General features: G+C 58.1%; 1 protein-coding gene across 1 annotated transcript; it reads right to left on the reverse strand.

Annotated features, from left to right (window-relative positions):
* Positions 1-3,266: 3,266 nt before the first annotated feature.
* LOC127488924 (golgin subfamily A member 2-like) lies at positions 3,267-15,858 on the reverse strand. The gene is made up of 16 exons (XM_089311031.1): positions 15,711-15,858; positions 14,270-14,392; positions 13,358-13,421; positions 12,295-12,311; positions 9,805-9,912; positions 9,485-9,528; positions 9,301-9,364; positions 8,673-8,729; positions 8,430-8,510; positions 7,543-7,581; positions 7,378-7,436; positions 6,928-7,069; positions 6,299-6,386; positions 5,617-5,945; positions 5,255-5,368; positions 3,267-4,751 (listed from the first exon to the last, which is right to left on the reverse strand). The coding sequence occupies exons 1-16, from the start codon at positions 15,795-15,797 to the stop codon at positions 4,497-4,499; spliced, it is 1,671 nt and encodes a 556-aa protein (XP_089167157.1). The 5' UTR covers positions 15,798-15,858; the 3' UTR covers positions 3,267-4,496.
* Between the last annotated feature and the right edge of the window lie 1,271 nt (positions 15,859-17,129).

Consider the following 17,129-nt stretch of genomic DNA (forward strand, 5'->3'; position numbering starts at 1 on the left):
CGCCAACTCTAGCCAAAGGAAAGACACGCACAGCACTGCTGCCATAACAAAACAAATTCCTAGCACCTCAGTGGTTGATGGCATTATGCAGGGGTTCCCTACGTTAGACAGACAGACAGTGGTGTATCAGGTCGTACGTTTGTCCTGTGCTTAGTGGGAGACTTCCTTGATTCGTTAGGTCAAGGCCATATGCTCACACGGTGTCTCCGGAGCGTCAACTCTCTCAAGGGAGGGTAGATGACTTGGTTCCAAATTCTGGGATGATCAGTCCCTTATGTGAATTCACCAGGTGAACTGAAAGTAAGAGGAGCTGAGAAGCGGCGTACACTTCTGGGCGATGTGTGCTTAACCTGGGATCACTTAGACCGAGAACAAGGACAAGGAAAGGGGCGTAGGAGGGGGTTTTGTGCTCACCCTCACAGAACCGAACAGCACACAAAACACCGAGGGGCCTACTTGCCAAAATCAAGGGAGGACCTCACCGAGTCCGACACACTGTCTCTCTCTCAGTCACATTGGTGCCAGATGTTGCTGTGGATTCATTCTGAGAGGAGGAGCGTGGTGGGGGCAAGAGGCACGGAGTCACCACACAGATCCCAGGAGTTGGGTGAAAGTGGGTGAGAGGCGAGCAGCCTGCAGACTTGTCTATTTCAGTTGGTACAACAGCTTATATAGTCGAAGCAGCCAATCCAGTCAAGGGGCGGTTTATGCCCTGACCAATCACAGCCTGTTGCCAGGCAGGCTCCATTGCCAGGTGGTTTCCCAGGGAGTTTCTGAAGCAATTCCTGAGTAACTGATGCTTTCTTGCCAGCAGCCATCTTGGCATGGCCTTCTCATTATACCACACGATCCCTTAAGGGTGCAGGGGCCCCGACATGTGGTGCCAGTGCCCCCCGAGCCATGAGGGTGCCAGCATCCCCAGCCCCATGAGTGTGCCTGAACTACCAACCCCATGAGGGTGGCTGCTGCCCCTGACCCTGTGAGGATGGCTGCCACCTGACCTGGTCAGGGTGGCTGTGGCCACCGACCCTGTGATGGTGCCCATGCCCCCTGACCTGTGAGGGTGCCTCTGTCCCCCGACCCATGAGGTTGCCAGTGCCCGCCAACCCCTGTGGTGCCAATGTCCTGCATCCCCCATGAGGATTTCTGAGCCCACCCAATGGGGAGAGGTTGTCTACATGCCCCCCCACACAGTGGCAGTCACAGCTACCCCCAGCCCTCCCCCACCCCAACCACAGCCCACAGTTGGGCCTTCCTCAGTCTTCCTGGGCAGACAGAACTCCAGGAGGCTCCCGAGCTGTCTTTCAGAATCCCTCTCAGTGCCCCCTGAGGAGAGTCAGCCAAGGTAGGCACCTGCCACTCTACCTGCCTCAGGACCGCATCTGCCCTACTGCACCAGCCCCACACTGGGGGGCGCCCCTGTGACCTCAGGGCCAGGCCCCTCCCTCTCCCTGCAGCTCCAGACTCCCTCTTTCCTGTTTCTGTCCTTGGGCCAGCTGGCTCTCTCCTCTTCCTTCCCAGGCAGCCTCGGGACTCAGTGTTGCTGCCCAGGGCCTCCGTGGCTGAGCCTGGGGGTTCTCGGGACAGGATCCACACCACTGGCAGAGAGGCCAGGGAGCTTGTGGTTGATGGTGTAGGGGCTGGGAACTTGGGGGGTGTTGTTGTGGAACAGCCAGAGGTCTTTGAACTTCCTCCTGGGCGTGCCACACCTGCCCCAATCTGAGTTGTGCTGCTGGGGGCAGGGGGCAGGGAGTACTAAGCCCCCCAGCCTGGGAGCCCCAGCACAGGCCAGGGTGAAAGGCTGGGGGTCACCTCGTCCCTTGGGTGTGCAGTTGAGAGTGGCTGGGGGTGAAGCCTTCGGTTGCTTGATGACCTCAAAGCCTGAGAATCCTCTGCACCCATCAGCCCAGGTGAGGCGGGGACACACAGCCTCCTGCCTCCCATCTGGGCATTGTCACACCTGCTACTGGCTGAAGGCAGGGTCCTCAGCCCCAGATGAAGCCCTGTAGCCAGGGCAGGTCAGCTATTCTGAGTTCCGCCCGGCCGGGCCGCAGAGTTGGCCTAGGGCCCCACCTACCACTCTTTGCTGGCCTCTGACTCTCCCTCTTCTGCTTTTCCCCAGCAGGGAGGGCCCAAACTCGCCTCCACGACCTGCAGCCCCCAGACCAGCCGAGGCTCCCTCTTAGATTTATGAGTCTGTGGCCCCCTGCCTGCCCTGCCTCCTCAGGGTCCCCTCAGAGGACTCCTGGGATTTTTGAGTACCCGAGGGGCCTCCGGCACCCCCTCCAGCCATCTGTTTTAGCTGCGAGCTCCTGGTTCAAGCAGGGTTCTTCCTCCTGTCTTTCTCCATCAGGCCTGCTGGCTGCCACGTGAGCCTCCCAGGCTAGTGCTGGCCCTGGCCAGTGGGTCCAAAGGCGGGGCCATCAGTGAGGAGGGAAGCCCGAGAGGGCCAGGCAGTGTCAGGACTGTGGCACTGCTGCCTGGGAGGTGAGTGAGAGGTGGCATGAGTGGCAGGGGAGGCCCTCTCCAGCCTCCACCTCGACTCCCCGGAAACTCTGATCATCTACTCCAGCTCCTCCTCCCATCTTCCTTCCCCTTCCTGTCCATGGCCTTTTCCAGAAAGCTCACCCACATGCCCACCTGCTGCTGCTTCCCACCTCCGCCCTGCCCACCAGTGCCATGGCCTGGCTGCTCTTGCCTTACCACCTGTCTCCCTCCTCTCTCTCTGCTGTTCTCTCTGCTTTCTCTCCCACTGCCAGCCGATTGGGTCAGGCAAGGCCGTCCCATCCTGAGAGCCCCAGACCCCCCTTTGACATCTAACCAGATCCTTTCTCTTCCTCGGAGACCTCCCTTTGCCAGTCTGTCCAGAGAGCTGTTCTGTGACTTGACAGTGGCCCCTCAGCCCCTAAGCCTCCCCTTCATCTGTGACTTTCTGTTGTCTGGTGAGCTCACACCTCCAGGCATGACCTTGGTGAAAATTTGTGCCCCTCTGCGGTCCTACTCCTGCCCTGTTCTATAAATATCTATAAATACTCATAAATACACACACACACACACACACACACACACGTGGCAGTGCCCCTGGGGTTGCAGTGTAAGGAGACCAGCCTGGAAGAGGCCTCTTCACCCCACTGAACGCTCAGCACAGCACAGAGGCTTCCCACTGCTGGCAGGCCCTGCTGCCCTGTGCAGTGCCCACCCGCAGCAAAGTAAACCCTGGGCCCTGTGACAAAGCTGCTACACATGGGCCAAGCAGTATGGCTCTATCTCTTTATTTCAAGATAATAACAGGAGCCACATCACCATGGTGCCACAACCCTATCTCCGCCTCTTTCCTGGGCCATAGACTGTCAATAAATAAGTTTCCCAGCCCCAAATAATTATTATGACCTCCTCCTCATTTGCGAGCTCCAGCCTCAGCTATGATACAGGGGAGGCCCTACCCCCAGCATATACAAAATATACACAAGTACAATATGTACGTGGGGGTGGGGGTGGGGAGGCCCACTGGAGGCAGCCTCTTCCCCTCATCAGGCCTAGAGTTAGCCCCAACTGTCCTAGGGCCTGACAGAATGCTGCCTACTGCCCTGCCCAAAGTGCCTCCAAAGAAAAGGGAGTCCCCTGAATGCCTGCCTAGCCTGCCTCGGCCCTGCCTGGCTGGTGTGCCTCTCTTAGTAAGGGGACAGGCGCCCCTGCATCGCCTGCCCCAGCCGACCCTTTGAGGGCTGTTGACCGTGCCTCCCAGCTGGCCTGCCTGGGGGCACAGGCATGGAGTGAAGAGCTGGACCACGCCTGGCCTACCATGAGCGCCACCTGTGGTAAGCACCCGGCCTCCCATTAGCCTCAGCTTGCCCAGGCCACCCTGCAATTCGGGACCGGGAGCCCAGAGAGGACCCTCATCCTATTGTGCCCTCCTTGCCCATATACCCTTACCCATGATGCCCTGGCCCAGAAGTGACCCTTACCCATGATGCCCCTGGCCTGGAAGTGACCCTTGCCCATGATGATGCCCCTGCCCCGGAAGTGACCCCTGCCCAGCGATGCCCTTGCCTGGGTGCCCCCGCCCAGCAATGACCCTCAATCAGATGCCCTCCTCGCCTGATGCCCTCATGTCCATGCCCTTCTGATGCCCCCATGTGATGTTCCTGGCCAGATTATGCCGGCCAGGCTGACACTTAGCCCCAAGAGGGGCGATGAAAACTGCCTGGCTGACTTGCCCAAGTGGTTGAGCATCCCCTGTTCTTGGCTGTTCTGGGGGCCACACGAATGCTGCCTGTGTTGGTCACGGCCTCTAAAGATGGAGCTGGAAATGAGGAGGCCCCAGGAGCCCCCGGGGTCCTCCAGAGAGGCAGCCTAAAGAGGCCTTTCTCTCCCCATCAGGGGTTCTGGCTAAGGAGGGAAGGGAACTGGGAAGGAACGGCAGGGGATAGGGTGGCTAGCAGGGGTGGAGTGGCAAGGATGGGGTTGGGGCTCTCCGGGCTGACGGCATCTGGTGTTTAGACGATAATTTCGTCATGCTCGTCAGCCCAGTAGAAGGGGATGCAGTGGTTGGTGCCCAAGTCTGGGCACTCCCGGGGGTTCTGCATCTCCTGTGGCTGCTTCCTGAGCTGCTGCACAGTAGGGTGCTGCTTGTGTAGTGCCTTCTTCTCAGAGTGCAGCTGTTTGTAGGCGGCCACGTGCTGCTGCAGGTGGAACAGGCACTGGTCGCGCTGTTGGTGCAGACCCTGAGGCTTCTGGCTCTTCAGCTCCATCTGCGGAAGACCAAGGCGGGTGGGGGGAGCATGAGGGCAGGTGGTGGCTTGCTAACTGATTCCACTGGTTGCAGGGGAGTGGCGCAGAGCCCTGCGTCTCCTGCACCCAGCCTCACACCTCATCCCCTTCTTTCCCATCACTTTAACTTGAGGCCACACACGAGAGGGAAGGCATCATCTTTAGGGGAACACTTGTGCCTAATACTTTACATGCACAATCTCAGCTCATCCTCAACACCTGTGTAAGGAAAAATGCTAAGTTCCTTTGTCAGGAATCTGAGGCTTAGCAAAGGGTAGCTAAGGTGGGTGAAACGCCTCTCGTGGGACAATGATGTCCAGGCCTGGGAGGATCCCGGGGCTACCAGCCCTAAGAGAGGCAGGACAGTCGATATGGAGGTCACCTGTCACTCCAGACTGGAGCGGCCTCCCTCTTGGGCCTAGCACTGCCCCCCCCAGAGACTTGTACCCATGGCCCAGTCCTTCACAGTCAGGCTGAGCATTACCATTTCCTTCAGCTCCCCCAGCTTCTCCTGCAGCTGGCCGAGTTCCCTGGCCAGCTCGTTCTTGATGTGCTGCTCTGACTGCAGCGAGAGGGTGAGCCGCATGTTGTCATTGCTCTGCACAGAGAGAAGCAATCCGTTGCCACCCAAAGCGGCTGCATCCGGATCCCAGCACCAGGTGTCCGCCTCCCATAGTGCCTGGAGGGCTGGAAGCTCAGCCCCTCTCCTCCGACAGACATTTGAGCAGGGTCCTGGCTCACAGGGCACCTGCCTAGGTCATCACCGTCCCCTTTGGTGGCGGGGGAGTGAAGGCCCAGAGGGAAGTGTTTTGTGCCAGAGGCCTTGCCCAGGGAGGCCGAACGCACCAGTCTCACGAAGCCATCCTGCAGCTCGGCCAGCTGCTCCTTGAGCTCCCGGTTCTGCAGGAGCACGCGGCTGATGGTCACGCGGTCGCTCTGCTTGCGCTCCTCGGCCTGGCTGCCCCACAGCTCCACCTCCCGCTCCAGCTGCAGCAGCCGCTGTTCCTGCTGCTGGTTCAGGCGACTCAGGCCTGCGTTGTCCTGCACCTGGGCCTGCAGCTGTTCCGCCAGGCTCTCCAGCTCCTTCTGCAGCTGCTCAGCCTGCACCTGCAGCTGCTGTTCTGCCTCCGACGGCCCCGTGGGGGAAGCTGGGGACTCTGGGGTGGGAGGCTCAGCTGAGAAAGGAAGCAGCCATCAGGGGCCCTGGCCTCTGGGTTTTCAAAAAGCTCCTGTCTTGGTCCTTAGCTCCTCAGGCCAACTTCTTGCCCCCACCCCGGTGCTGGCTTTTTGGCTAACAACTTTCCATATTCAGATGGTCATTACCCTTCCAAGCCAGGACACAGAGTGCTTGACCGTGCATGGTGGACAGTGGGTACGCCACCCCTATTTACAGATGAGGTCACCTATGCTCAAAGAGATAACAAGACTTGCCATCCACCGGCACAGACCTGCTTCCCTCTGCCACAACACCCCTCGCCGGGGCACCCGACACCCATCCGGCTCCCAGGCCACCTCTGCCCCTGCTTACCCATCTGGCTCTTGAGCTCGACCACGGTGGTCTCCAGCTCCCGCACCTGACTCAGGCTGCACTCCTTCTCCTCCCTCAGCGTGCAGAGCTGCCCAGAGCACAGGGAAAAGAGCCATGAGCAGGGGCCACTGCCTCCCTCTGCACCGACGCTGCCCCCAAAACCCAAACACGCAGCCACCTCTGGCTGCAGGCCTCAGCAGGTGCACTTGCTGTACTGTGCAACTTAGGAAGCAGCAGGGGACGGCCTCCTGGGATCCCGACACCCACACAGGAGGTCTGGATTGAGTTTCAATCTCCTGGCTTCAGCCCTGGCTGTTGAAGGCATTTGGAAAATGAACTAGTGGATGGCAGATCTCCCTCCATCTCTGTCTGCCTGCCTCTGCCTTTCCAACGGAAACCGAGATGCTTAAATACACATTTTTGAAAAGCTGTATCACTGAGATTCTGATTGTGTAGGTCCAGGCAGGGACTCTCTCTGCAGAATTCTAGCAATTTCTGGAGGATTCTAGGGCAGGACCAGAATAAGGATTCAGAATTTCCATCTCTTGGCTGGGGGCCTCCCTGACAGTCCCTGGGGATGGTGGCCCCCGCGGGCTAGGGCTGGGGCTTCGTGGGCTGCAGCCTCTTACTTGTTGCAGCAGCAGCTCAGACATTTCCAGCTTCTTCTGCAGCTCCTCCGTGCCCAGCTGCAGGGTCTTCTTTTCGGTCACGAGGACTCGAAGCCTCTCTTGGAGCTCAGAGTTCTGCTGCTTCAGGTCCTCATTGTTTTTGCTGTGGTGAGAGGAATGAGCAAACAGAGTGGACCACTTTGGTGACCAACCCACCTTCTTGCTGCACCTGCCAAGAACCTTGGTGTTGGAGGGGTCCCCAACAATCAGGTCACTCCCGTGGCAGGCCAGAGAGAGGACCTAAGCTGCCTGAGGCCATCGCATGAGCTGGTGGCACAGCTGGGACCAGAGCTTGGCTCTGCACACGTCCCAGCCTGTACAGCCACTTCCTCCTCATGCTCCCTGGCACCCCTCCCCTCGTCACCTGTACTAAGGTCCCCCAAACTCCTCCCGCCACCTTCCCCGTCTTACTTGTTCTTGTATAACAGCAGTTTCAGAGCATCTCGCTCTTTGGTCAACTCCTTGGTGTGCTGCAAACACAGAAAAGCTACATCAGTTCTCAGGGACCCTGGATGGGGAGGGGGTGGGGTGCAGACCCAGCAGCCGTGCCATGAGCAGACACAGAAATCACATTACTTTTTCCGCTTGCTCCATAGTTTCTTGGTTCTGTTGTTTCTGTGGGGAGAGTCAAAGAAGGGAAGGTGACTAAGGATGTCCCCTCTACTCCACTCCCAGAGCAAGAGGGGGTGGGCAGGGGGCCAGGGCGGGATGGGCACGTTCTCAGACCCTATGGGCACAGGACCTGTCCCGAGGCTCCCAAGGAAAGAGCATGTGGGTCTTTGCTGGTTTTTGCTCACAGCTGTGGAACCGCGTCTGAATCGGGATTCTTCTTAGGGGACAGTAAGGTGAGCCTCCAGAAACGGAATGTGAGAAAAGACGGGCCTTCCACTAGGTTTGGATTTACAGGGGTGTGCGCATCGTTCGACGGCTCAGCACATGTTACATAGGGGTTGGGGCTGCTCTTAACAGCGGGGATACAGGAATGAAAAGCACAGGTAAGATCCCTTCTCTCCCTAAGGTTGACGTCCCAGGGAGCCTGGAAATCTTGGATTCTTAGAGCTAAAAGAGACCTTTGACAACTGCCATTTCAACCTCCTTGGGAAACTCAAGCCCAGGGTGGAGAGGCGCTTGTCCAAACTCAAAGCTCAAGTCAGGGCCTGAGTCAGGGCAGGGACATGAGGCTCGTGGCCAGCGCTGAACGAGAGGCCACAATCCCAGGGCCAGTGTGGCCAGGGTGCAAGCAGGGGTGTCTGGAGAAGAGAGGAGGCGGAGAGGGCAGTGACAGGACGAGAGCCATGCTGCATGCTCCATGCTCTGGGGTCCCTCCAGCTGAGACCTGGCCCACCCAGCACCCCACTCTCCCTCGGCACCAGGGGGCCCCCAGCCCCTTTCTTCAGAGCCCATGGGGAAGCGGAAGCCCAGGGTGGGCAGCATGGAATCAGGGGACCCCACTGGGCTCTTACCAATTCCTCTATGGTGTTACTGAGCTGTTTGTTTGTTAGATAGCTGGAGTCCAGGGCTACTGCCAGCTCTTGGTACCGGCTCTGAGGCGCATGCAGAGAGGAGGAGTTGCAGGAGGGTTGGGGGAGAGGTAGAGAGAGCAGTCATTAGGGCTGGTGGGGGGGCATGGGCTATCTCAGCTGGCAGTGGGGCACTCAGCCCCCGCTGTGGGAGAAGGGGGGGGCTGGCCCTGCAGAGCCACTCACCTCCAGATCCTTCATGTAGGAAGATGTGAGGCCCTCTCCACCGATGTAGGACGTTGACTAGAACAGACAAGAGCTCCCATGGAGACGCTACGTCCTCTACCGCCAAGTCCCTACCCTTGGACTACTTCTCTACCCCACCTCCACCTGGCAACTCCTCTGCCCAGCTTGGCCTCTTCCTCTCATCACCTTCTATGCCTACCCTCAGACTACCTCCCCCCCCCACACCTGGCAACTCCTCTGCCCAGCTGGGCCTCTTCCTCTCATCACCCTCTATGCCTACCCTCAGGCTACTTCTCCCCCCGCCACCCCCACCTGGCAACTCCTCTGCCCAGCTGGGCCTCTTCCTCTCATCACCCTCTATGCCAGCTTCTCCTGGGTCTCATCACCATCCCCCTCCCTTCCCTAGTGATGCTCTCCCTATGCTTCCTGCGCTGAGATACATTGTCACCATTCTCATGGCCATGTCCTTCATCTGTATGGCTTCCAAGAAGAAGCCATCACCCAGCCTGCCCAACACGGCCCAGCAGGTCAGTCTATTCCAGGATCTCCCCATCTCTCAGGAATCCCAGCCTCCATTTCTGTCCTTTCCTCTCTCTCCTCCCTTCCTGAGTCCCAGTGTCTGGGGTACCTCGGAGACAAGACCATTGAGCTGCTGAGCAAGTTGACGCAGGCTCTCCGTGGAGGACAATGTCCTAGGGACAGACACACAGAGGTTAGGGGTGCAGGGGCTTGATGCAAAAGAGGTCCTTGGGCCGTGGCCTGCCCTCACTCCCATGGCTTAGGGACTGCTGCCCGCACAGGAAGACACTCACTTGGTCTCATCTATGAGGACAGGGCCATAGTCAGCATCATGGATCTGAGGGAGAAGAAAGAAACAGTGATCACCTGATTTCCAGTAAGAACCACCCAGGGGTGGCAGGGGCCCAGCTCCTTCCAGCAACCTGCCACTGCCACAAGCTCAAGAGAAAGCCCCGCCTTGGCCTCCCCCACCCCAGTGCCGGGAAGGGTGCTTGGCATTGGGAACCAAGCTGCGGGAAGAAAGGAGAAGAGAAGGCACAGCAGGCGCAGTCCTCTGGGAAGGGAGATGGTGCAAGCATACGGGGGTAGCAGGCACAAGGACAGAGGCACAAACCTGAGTTGGTGCCATGCTAGTTAGACTAGCGCCAGGGGACGCTACACCTCCAGGTAACACGGTGGCATCAGCAGAGGGTGGTGCAGGAGCAGCGCGGTCTTTGGGCGCCTGTCAGGGAACAGAGCAGGGGGTTAGGGGGCCATGCAGGAGAGGAGGTGCCTCGCTGCCATGGACACAAGGGCGCAGGGCAGGTAGGAAGATGTTGTAGCAGTCAGAGTGACAGTCACACATGCTGGGAACCACAGGGGTTGTGGGAATGGCTTGCCCAGGCTTGGGGACACGTGGCATCTTTTCAGGTGGCCAAAGCTCAAAGGAAGGGGGGGCTACGACCTCCGTGGACACGAGGCCCTGGTTCTCCCTGGACCTCTGCAAGGGCTCTGACCTCCGGCAGCCACAGCAGGCAGAAGGAACGGGCACCAACATCAGGGAACACGGCAGTGTTCTTCTAGAAAGCCAGTCTCTGCCGCACAGTGACCCTAACTCTAGGCCCCTGCTGGGCCGAGGCTGCTGGTGGTGATGGGGCTCCCTCCAGGTAGCTCTCTGCCGCTGCCCTCTCCTGCTCTCCGCCCTTTCTCCCTGCCCTCCTCTCTGCCTCAACCATCAGCTGCATTTCTCTGATTCAGGCCTTTCCAAGGAGAAATGTTGCCCAAGAAGCCCCTCCCTGCTTTCTGGAGATAAAATCAACCACAGCCGCCTCATGGGCATACCTCTCAGCCCAATCCCGCAGCTCCAGAAACACCTACTCTACCAAAAGAAGCCAGGAAATCACAGGTAAGACATCTGCTCTTTGACTTGGCACATGGAGGTCATGGCGCCTCATTGCCAGAAAAACTGCTAGGGAACAATGTGGGGATCTAGCACTTGGAGCCATGGAGAAGCCTCTCCTCCTTCTCCCGCAGCGGGACCCCCTCCCTCGGCCAGCCCCATCCAGCTTCTTCCCAGGCTCAGGCCTAACTCTCGGTCCAAGCATCTGGCTCTAGAGACCACCTCATGTCAGCAGGCCAGATGGCCTCACACAGCCAAGATGGCTGAACAAGTGACAGTAGCCAGAGGAGCTGAGTGGAGGCAGGCAGTTGCTGGCTGCTCTCTGGACCCTTCAGCCCTGGCCTCTGAAAACCCCAATCGGCTGCCTCCTTAGAGTCCAGGCTGCAAAGCCTACAGATGAGGATGAGGCGTGCTGAGTCTGCAGTTTTACCGTGACCATGGCCTGGAACCCACCGCCCACAGCGATTGTTGTCCTCAGAACCCACTGTTGCCTTGACAATGTCTGTGACTGCATCTATCAGGTAAGAGCAGCGGGCCAGGCATGAGACTTTAGAGAGGCTGCACTCCCAGCCATGGACCCAGGTCCCTCTTAGCATCTTAGTTCCCACTGAGCTCTATTTTAGACACAGAAACAACAGGGGAGTGAGGAGAGCACTTCTCTGAGCAGTTTCCTTGACTTGTTAGGTTTATTTTATTTATTGGAAAGGCAGAGTGACAGAGAGAAAGGGAACTCAGAGAGAATCTTCCATCCATTGGTTCACTCCTCAAACGGGCACCATGGGCCAGACTGGGCCAGGCCAAGCCAAAGCCCAAGAGTCAGAAACACCAATCAGATCTCCCACATGGGTGCAGGGGCCCAAGCACTTGGGCTACCTTGTGCTGATTTCTCAGGCACATTAGCGGGGAAGTGGAACAGAAATGGAGCAGCTGGGACTCAAGCACTCATATGGATGCCAGTATCATAGGAAGTAGCTCAACCCACTGTGCCACAACACCAGCTCCTCTGAGCAATTTTAAATATAGGTACCGTGGCCAGTGCTGTAGTTTAGCAGGTAAAGCCACCGCCTGCAGTGCCAGCATCCCATATGGGCACCAGTTCAAGTCTCGGCTGCTCCTCTTCTGATCCAGCTCTCTGCTATAGACTGTGAAGGGAGCAGATGGCGGCCCAGGTCCTTGGGCCCCTGAACCCATGTGGGAGACCTGGAGGAAGCTCCAGGCTCCTGGCTTCCGATCAGCCTAGCTCCGGCCGGCGCAGCCCTTTGGAGAGTGGACAGCAGATGGAACACTTCTCTCTCTCTCTCTCTCTCTCTCTCTCTCCTCTGTAACTCTGCTTTTCAAATACATAAATAAGTAAATAAAAATTGAATCTATGTATCGTGATTATTTTGTGAACAATCAATTCACAATTCTAAGTCTTAAGGTGGGAGCTTAGCCTAGGTGTCGGGATACCAGATGAGAAGGCTACACCTCGCTTCAGAGTGCCCGAGCCTGATGCCTAGCTCCAGCTCTAACTCCAGCTTCCTGCTCATGCCAACCTAGGGAGACACGGTGATGGCTCAAGTACACTGAGCTCCTAGAAGTCATATACACAGCTGTCAGGACTTCTCCGTGCCTGGGCCCTGCCCAGACTATGCCACTTGGTGTCTCCTCTGAGGCCATAGAGTGAGTCACGGCCCCTGGCCAGACCTAACTGGGTGGGAGCAGCCATGATGGTTGACCAGCCACCTGTCCCTTTCCCCAGGCCCATCTCTGGATCAGCCCTGCTACACTGGCTTGGCTGAAGGCCCTGGAGCAGTTAGACAGGAAGTGCCAACATCATCTGCAGGTTATGGCCTACCTAGCCCCATGTGCCTGTGCCCTGCCCCTCCCCCAACCCAGGCTCCCTGCAGCCCTGAAAGGTGTTCTATGACCTCACAATGCTGCCTATGACCTCTTTGCTCCCTCTGCCTCCCCCACTCACCACGTGGATGAATATTACCCACTTTTAATCTTCACACTGGCCTCAAATGCCACCTCCTCAAGCTGCAAGTCCATTCGGAACCCACCTCCCTCACCTAGCCACGCAGCTGGCCTATTGCCGCCTTTCCCCTGCCCCTCTCAGAGGACTCTGTCACCCCCACGGTGTCTCCTGTCTTGTTCTTCTACTTCCACCACTGTGCAGCCAATGCCTTTGCCGTCCACGGGCCCAGTGAATACGGTTGAGCGTCCCATCTGATTTGTCAAAGAGATGAGGGGCAGGCAGAGTGTCCTAGCACTGGTCTGTCTGGGTAGCCTCACATCCTTGCTGGTTAGTTCCTCTGAAAAGCTGACCTCCATCCTTGCGATTATAAAGCCAATTCATTTTCTCTTAATTCTACCTTCTCACTCTCAAACCAAAATGGAATTCATCAAGTTGAAAAATCACTCACTTCCATCTGGTCTACTTGCCCAGAGGGCAAAATGTAACAGAGTTTGTATTTTTTCAAATATCTCCTGGTCTGACCGCACCGGGCATTCAAAGCCCAAAACCCCACAGACCTGCTCTGAAAGTTATTCCCAAATTACCGAATCTTTGAGGTGTGCCTTACCCTCTCCAAGATGATAAAAGACACGAGGGAAGGGAAAAAATGCAATTAACCAAGCAGGGGAGGAAGCAGACATAAGCAGGCCGAGGGTTAATGGCAGCAACATAAAACAAGCCAGGGGCAGAGGCTCCCCCAAACGAGACAAGCCTCAGGGACATGCACACCTGCGAGGCAGCAAGCCAGAGAGGGGGTCTCGGCACTGCCTCCCCTTCCACTTGTCCTATGGGGCAGCGCTACCCCATCGGAACGGTTAAGGTCAGACACCAGCACCTTCAGTATGGCCTGCATCTAGAGGCGGTGAAAAGGGGAAAACAAGGGCAGGGGAAGACACAGAGACGTGGCTTAGAGAGAGGCGAGGATGTCGGGGAAGGAAGAGGTGGAGTCAGGAAACGGAGGCTGAGGAAGAGCAGAGATCCACACCGTGGCCCCCCAGGCCATCCTCTCAGACTGGCCATTGCTGCCTCACCAGACAGAGGGAAAAGTCCCCAGGCCCCAGAGTCACATGAAGCGCAGTCACTGACCAGCGCGGCTCTCAGACCCTCCCCCAGACACGACCCCCACTCTCCATGTTAAAACCAGACTTCTGCAGAAGGGTTCTCTTGAACAAGGGAGGCTACAGCTCAACAATTAGAAGACACTGTTCCAATCCAATAATATCTGACAGCCTGAAACTGAAGCTCAGGGGAGGCTGTGACTTTTCTGAGGTCACCCAGAGCCAAGGCCGAATCCCAGTGCCTGGGGCTTCCTAAGGGGACAGCCTGATGGCCAGGCTGCTCTCGCTGACCTGGCTTTTCCTGAGGCCAGGGATGAGGAAGTCGCAAATACCAGCGACTATGAATGTTACAAGACCCTGTATTCTGGATTAATATGAGAACAGCAAAAACTCTCAAACTTTGTGAGTAAAACATCAGCCCTATCTGTTTCACAGATGTGGAGAGAGAGGCCCAGAAAGCTTGAACAGTTTGCCTTACATCATATCCCTAGCAGAGGGAAAGGGAGCATTCAAACCCAGAATCCTTGACCAGTAGCTAACACTCCCTTCCACCATCTTCCACTGTCCTCTGGATCCCCAACCCCCCACCCCCCATTGCCCCTTAGCCCCCGAGCCCCCAGCAGCCTGGCCAGCCAAGACTCACATCCTCAGTTGAGTGACAACCCCGAGAAGTGGTTGTCTCAGGGCTACTGCCGTTTTTAAGGTTTTTCTTCTTTTTTCCTCCTGCAGGACCACCAGGCCTGTTCTTCCGCTGATACTCTCTTAACTGTGGAAAGGAAAAGCAGTTGATTCTCTGGAATGCCCTAAGCCCCTGCGGTCACATCCTACTTCACAGTGTTCACAAGAACTCTCATGTCCACCACTGACTTCATGCCACTGACAACCCTTCAAGGGGCTGGAATGATCAGTTAACCTCTGAAGAACTGACAACATGGCTTCAATAAAAGGGAATGATGGAATTTAAAATCAGCTTCCAACTCTCACTTCTGGGGTTCTGCCAAGAATCAGCAGCTGCTGGGAGCAAAACCAGAGGTAGAGGTAGAAGGTTAAACATTATGGGGTCAGGAATTGTACTTTGTGTGGTTTGGAAACAAGACATTGGGTCCTTTCTTCCATATCAGAACCTCACAGAACTTCGAGGGGCACCCCGAGGAACCCTGGACACCGAGGAGAAAGAGTAGAACCCAGGCATTATTCCAGCCAAGGGCCCATTATGATGTCTTGACAGGTTCCGTCCCAAGCCACAGGATGGCCTCACCAAGCTGCTCCCTCGCTCCTCTGTGGCAGTGCCCTCACCCAGCTTCAAAAACTCCCCTGGGGAGGGTTCAGGCTATAAAGTTTAGTCTCCCAAGGTCTGTTTCACAGACGGTCACACAGCTGTCACTCCAGAGAGCCTGAGTGTGGGGCACTCTGCTCCCAGGGTCAGGGAAATTGAATGGGAGCCTGAGAACTCGCACACCCCCCAAAGTCTCTGGAGAGTAGAAACCTGGGGGAAAACCAAACCAGTTTTCCCGCGGTCACCCAGAAACACTGCCCACACTTCCAGCTCCCCGGGAACGGGACACATCTCACTGTCAGTGTCCGAGCTGAGGAAGGGGGTCCCCAAGTCCCCAGTCCCCTTGCAGGCGGAAGCCGAAAGGGGGTGAGGACTTAGGGGACTGGGCCGGGAGATCAAAGCCCGAGCTGGAGGTAATGCCAGTCCCCAGGGGGATTTGACCTCACTACATCCCACTCTGCCCTACCCACGCTCTGCGCAGGGGGAGGTGGGGCACAGGGTAGGGACCCGAGTCCTTGGAGACTGAGCCCACAGACCCCAAGGAGGTCCGGCTTCGGGAGGCCGGAGGTGAGGTCTGAGGCTGGGCCGAGGAGCCCCAGGAGCCAATGGCCCAAAGTCACCCAGGGGCGACAAGCCAGGGCGGGGGCTGGGTGCTGAGGGGGTGGTGCTGGCTGAGAGGACTTGGGTGGGGGAAGCCAAGGGGCGCTCGGGCTCGACCCGAGTGTCTGAGGAGCCGCACAGACCCCGCCACGGACCGACAATCAGACGGGCAGTGGGCTGGGCCGGGGGGCGCGACCCGATGTTTTACCTTTTTCTTGGCCGCAGCCAGTTTGCTCTGTCGAGTTTCCTCCGACATCGCGGGGCGGGGAGGGGTCGGGGGGAGGGGGGGCCACATCACCACGATCCCGGCAACCAATGCGAATTGCTCCCAGCAGCTACCGCGCAGATGTGTGACTGAGCCAGGAGACGCCCGTTCAGGGCAGAACTAGGCGGGGCTGGGTGGGCGTGGTCGCCACACTTCAAGCCCATTGGTCAGTGAGAAAGATGAAACAAAGAAGGGCGTGGTCCGAGGCGTCAAAATGGGAGCTGCGCGTGCAGCTGTCACCGCCCACTCTGGGGGCGGGGCGATTTCCCTTGGGTGCGCGCGCAGCTTTCTCTAGTTAGTCTGCGGACCCCAGAGGCCGCTCTCCGGCCCGCGCCCTGGACCCCCTTTCTCCACAGGCGCCCCCGAACCGGGGCCTTCGGAACCCAGGGCTCAGGAGGTGGGCGGAGCGCAGAGCAGGGGACACTGCATCAGTTCACGAGCCCTTTCTGACTCCTCCCAGATGTGCCCCAGACGTTCTCGTTTCAGAAATCCCCTCGGGGGTCCCTTTCACGTCCTCCATACACTGCCCCTCTCACACCCAGCCCTTCCTCGAGGGGCCCCACGCTGATCCCGAAAGCGCGTCTGTCCCCGCCCAGCTGGATCCAGTCGGGCGCGCCCAGGTCTCGGCGGCTCCTCCTCCCGCGCCCCCACGGGCCCCCTTTCCCCTCAGAGCAGCTCCGGGGCCTCAGCCTCTCCCACGCTTCCCTCCAGGGCTGAGCAGGACCCTGCCACAGCTGCCGCGGGGCCTTCCGGTCACGGTGAGTAGCCCGCGCCCCCCCGACCCTGTGCGTGTGCCTGCGCCCCCCGACCCGTGAGGAAGTCTGTGCCCCCGACCCATCCGTGTGCCTGCGCCCCCCGACCCGTGTGGATGGTTGCAGACCCCATCCCGTGAGGTTGTCTGTGCCCCCCGACCCGTGTGTGTGCCTGCACCGCCCAACCCCATGAGTGTGCCTGCGCCCCCCTATCCGTGAGGATGTTTGCGCTCCCGAACCGTGAGCATGGCTACGGACCCAGACCCCGTGAGGATGCCAGCACCTCCCGACCCCGTCATGGTGGCTGCACCCCCCCGATCCGTGAGGAAGTCTGTGCCCCCAGGTGTGGGGAGCAATTCGGACTATACTGTTACTGGAATTAAGATTTATTCTATGCATCTGCTCTCCCACAATATGGCGCTGGGAGAGAGGTAGGCAGCTTCTACCCAGCTGCCTCTCACCAACTTGACAAGCTGCAGGAGCTGCTCCTGATTGGAGGAGAGCGGCGTGCTCGGTGTGTGGGCAGTCGAGTTGGGATTGGTGGAGAGGACTATATAGGAGGAGAGAGACGGCATGGTGGTGTGGGTTGGTTGGAGAGTGCGTTGGAGAG

The sequence above is a fragment of the Oryctolagus cuniculus genome, chromosome 12 (genome assembly GCF_051225735.1).
Source record: "Oryctolagus cuniculus isolate XC-2025 breed Fujian yellow rabbit chromosome 12, ASM5122573v1, whole genome shotgun sequence".
In the NCBI taxonomy this organism is placed as follows: Eukaryota; Metazoa; Chordata; class Mammalia; order Lagomorpha; family Leporidae; genus Oryctolagus; species Oryctolagus cuniculus.

Excerpts from the sequence above, each read along its gene's own strand:
- LOC127488924 (XM_089311031.1), bottom strand. The coding sequence starts at position 15,797 with ATGTGGCCCCCCCTCCCCCCGACCCCTCCCCGCCCCGCGATGTCGGAG. Across the intron at positions 7,437-7,542 it reads CTATGGAGCAAGCGGAAAAA|CACACCAAGGAGTTGACCAA; the intron begins GTAATGTGATTT and ends CTGTGTTTGCAG. Across the intron at positions 7,070-7,377 it reads CTGCTGTTATACAAGAACAA|CAAAAACAATGAGGACCTGA; the intron begins GTAAGACGGGGA and ends CTCTCACCACAG.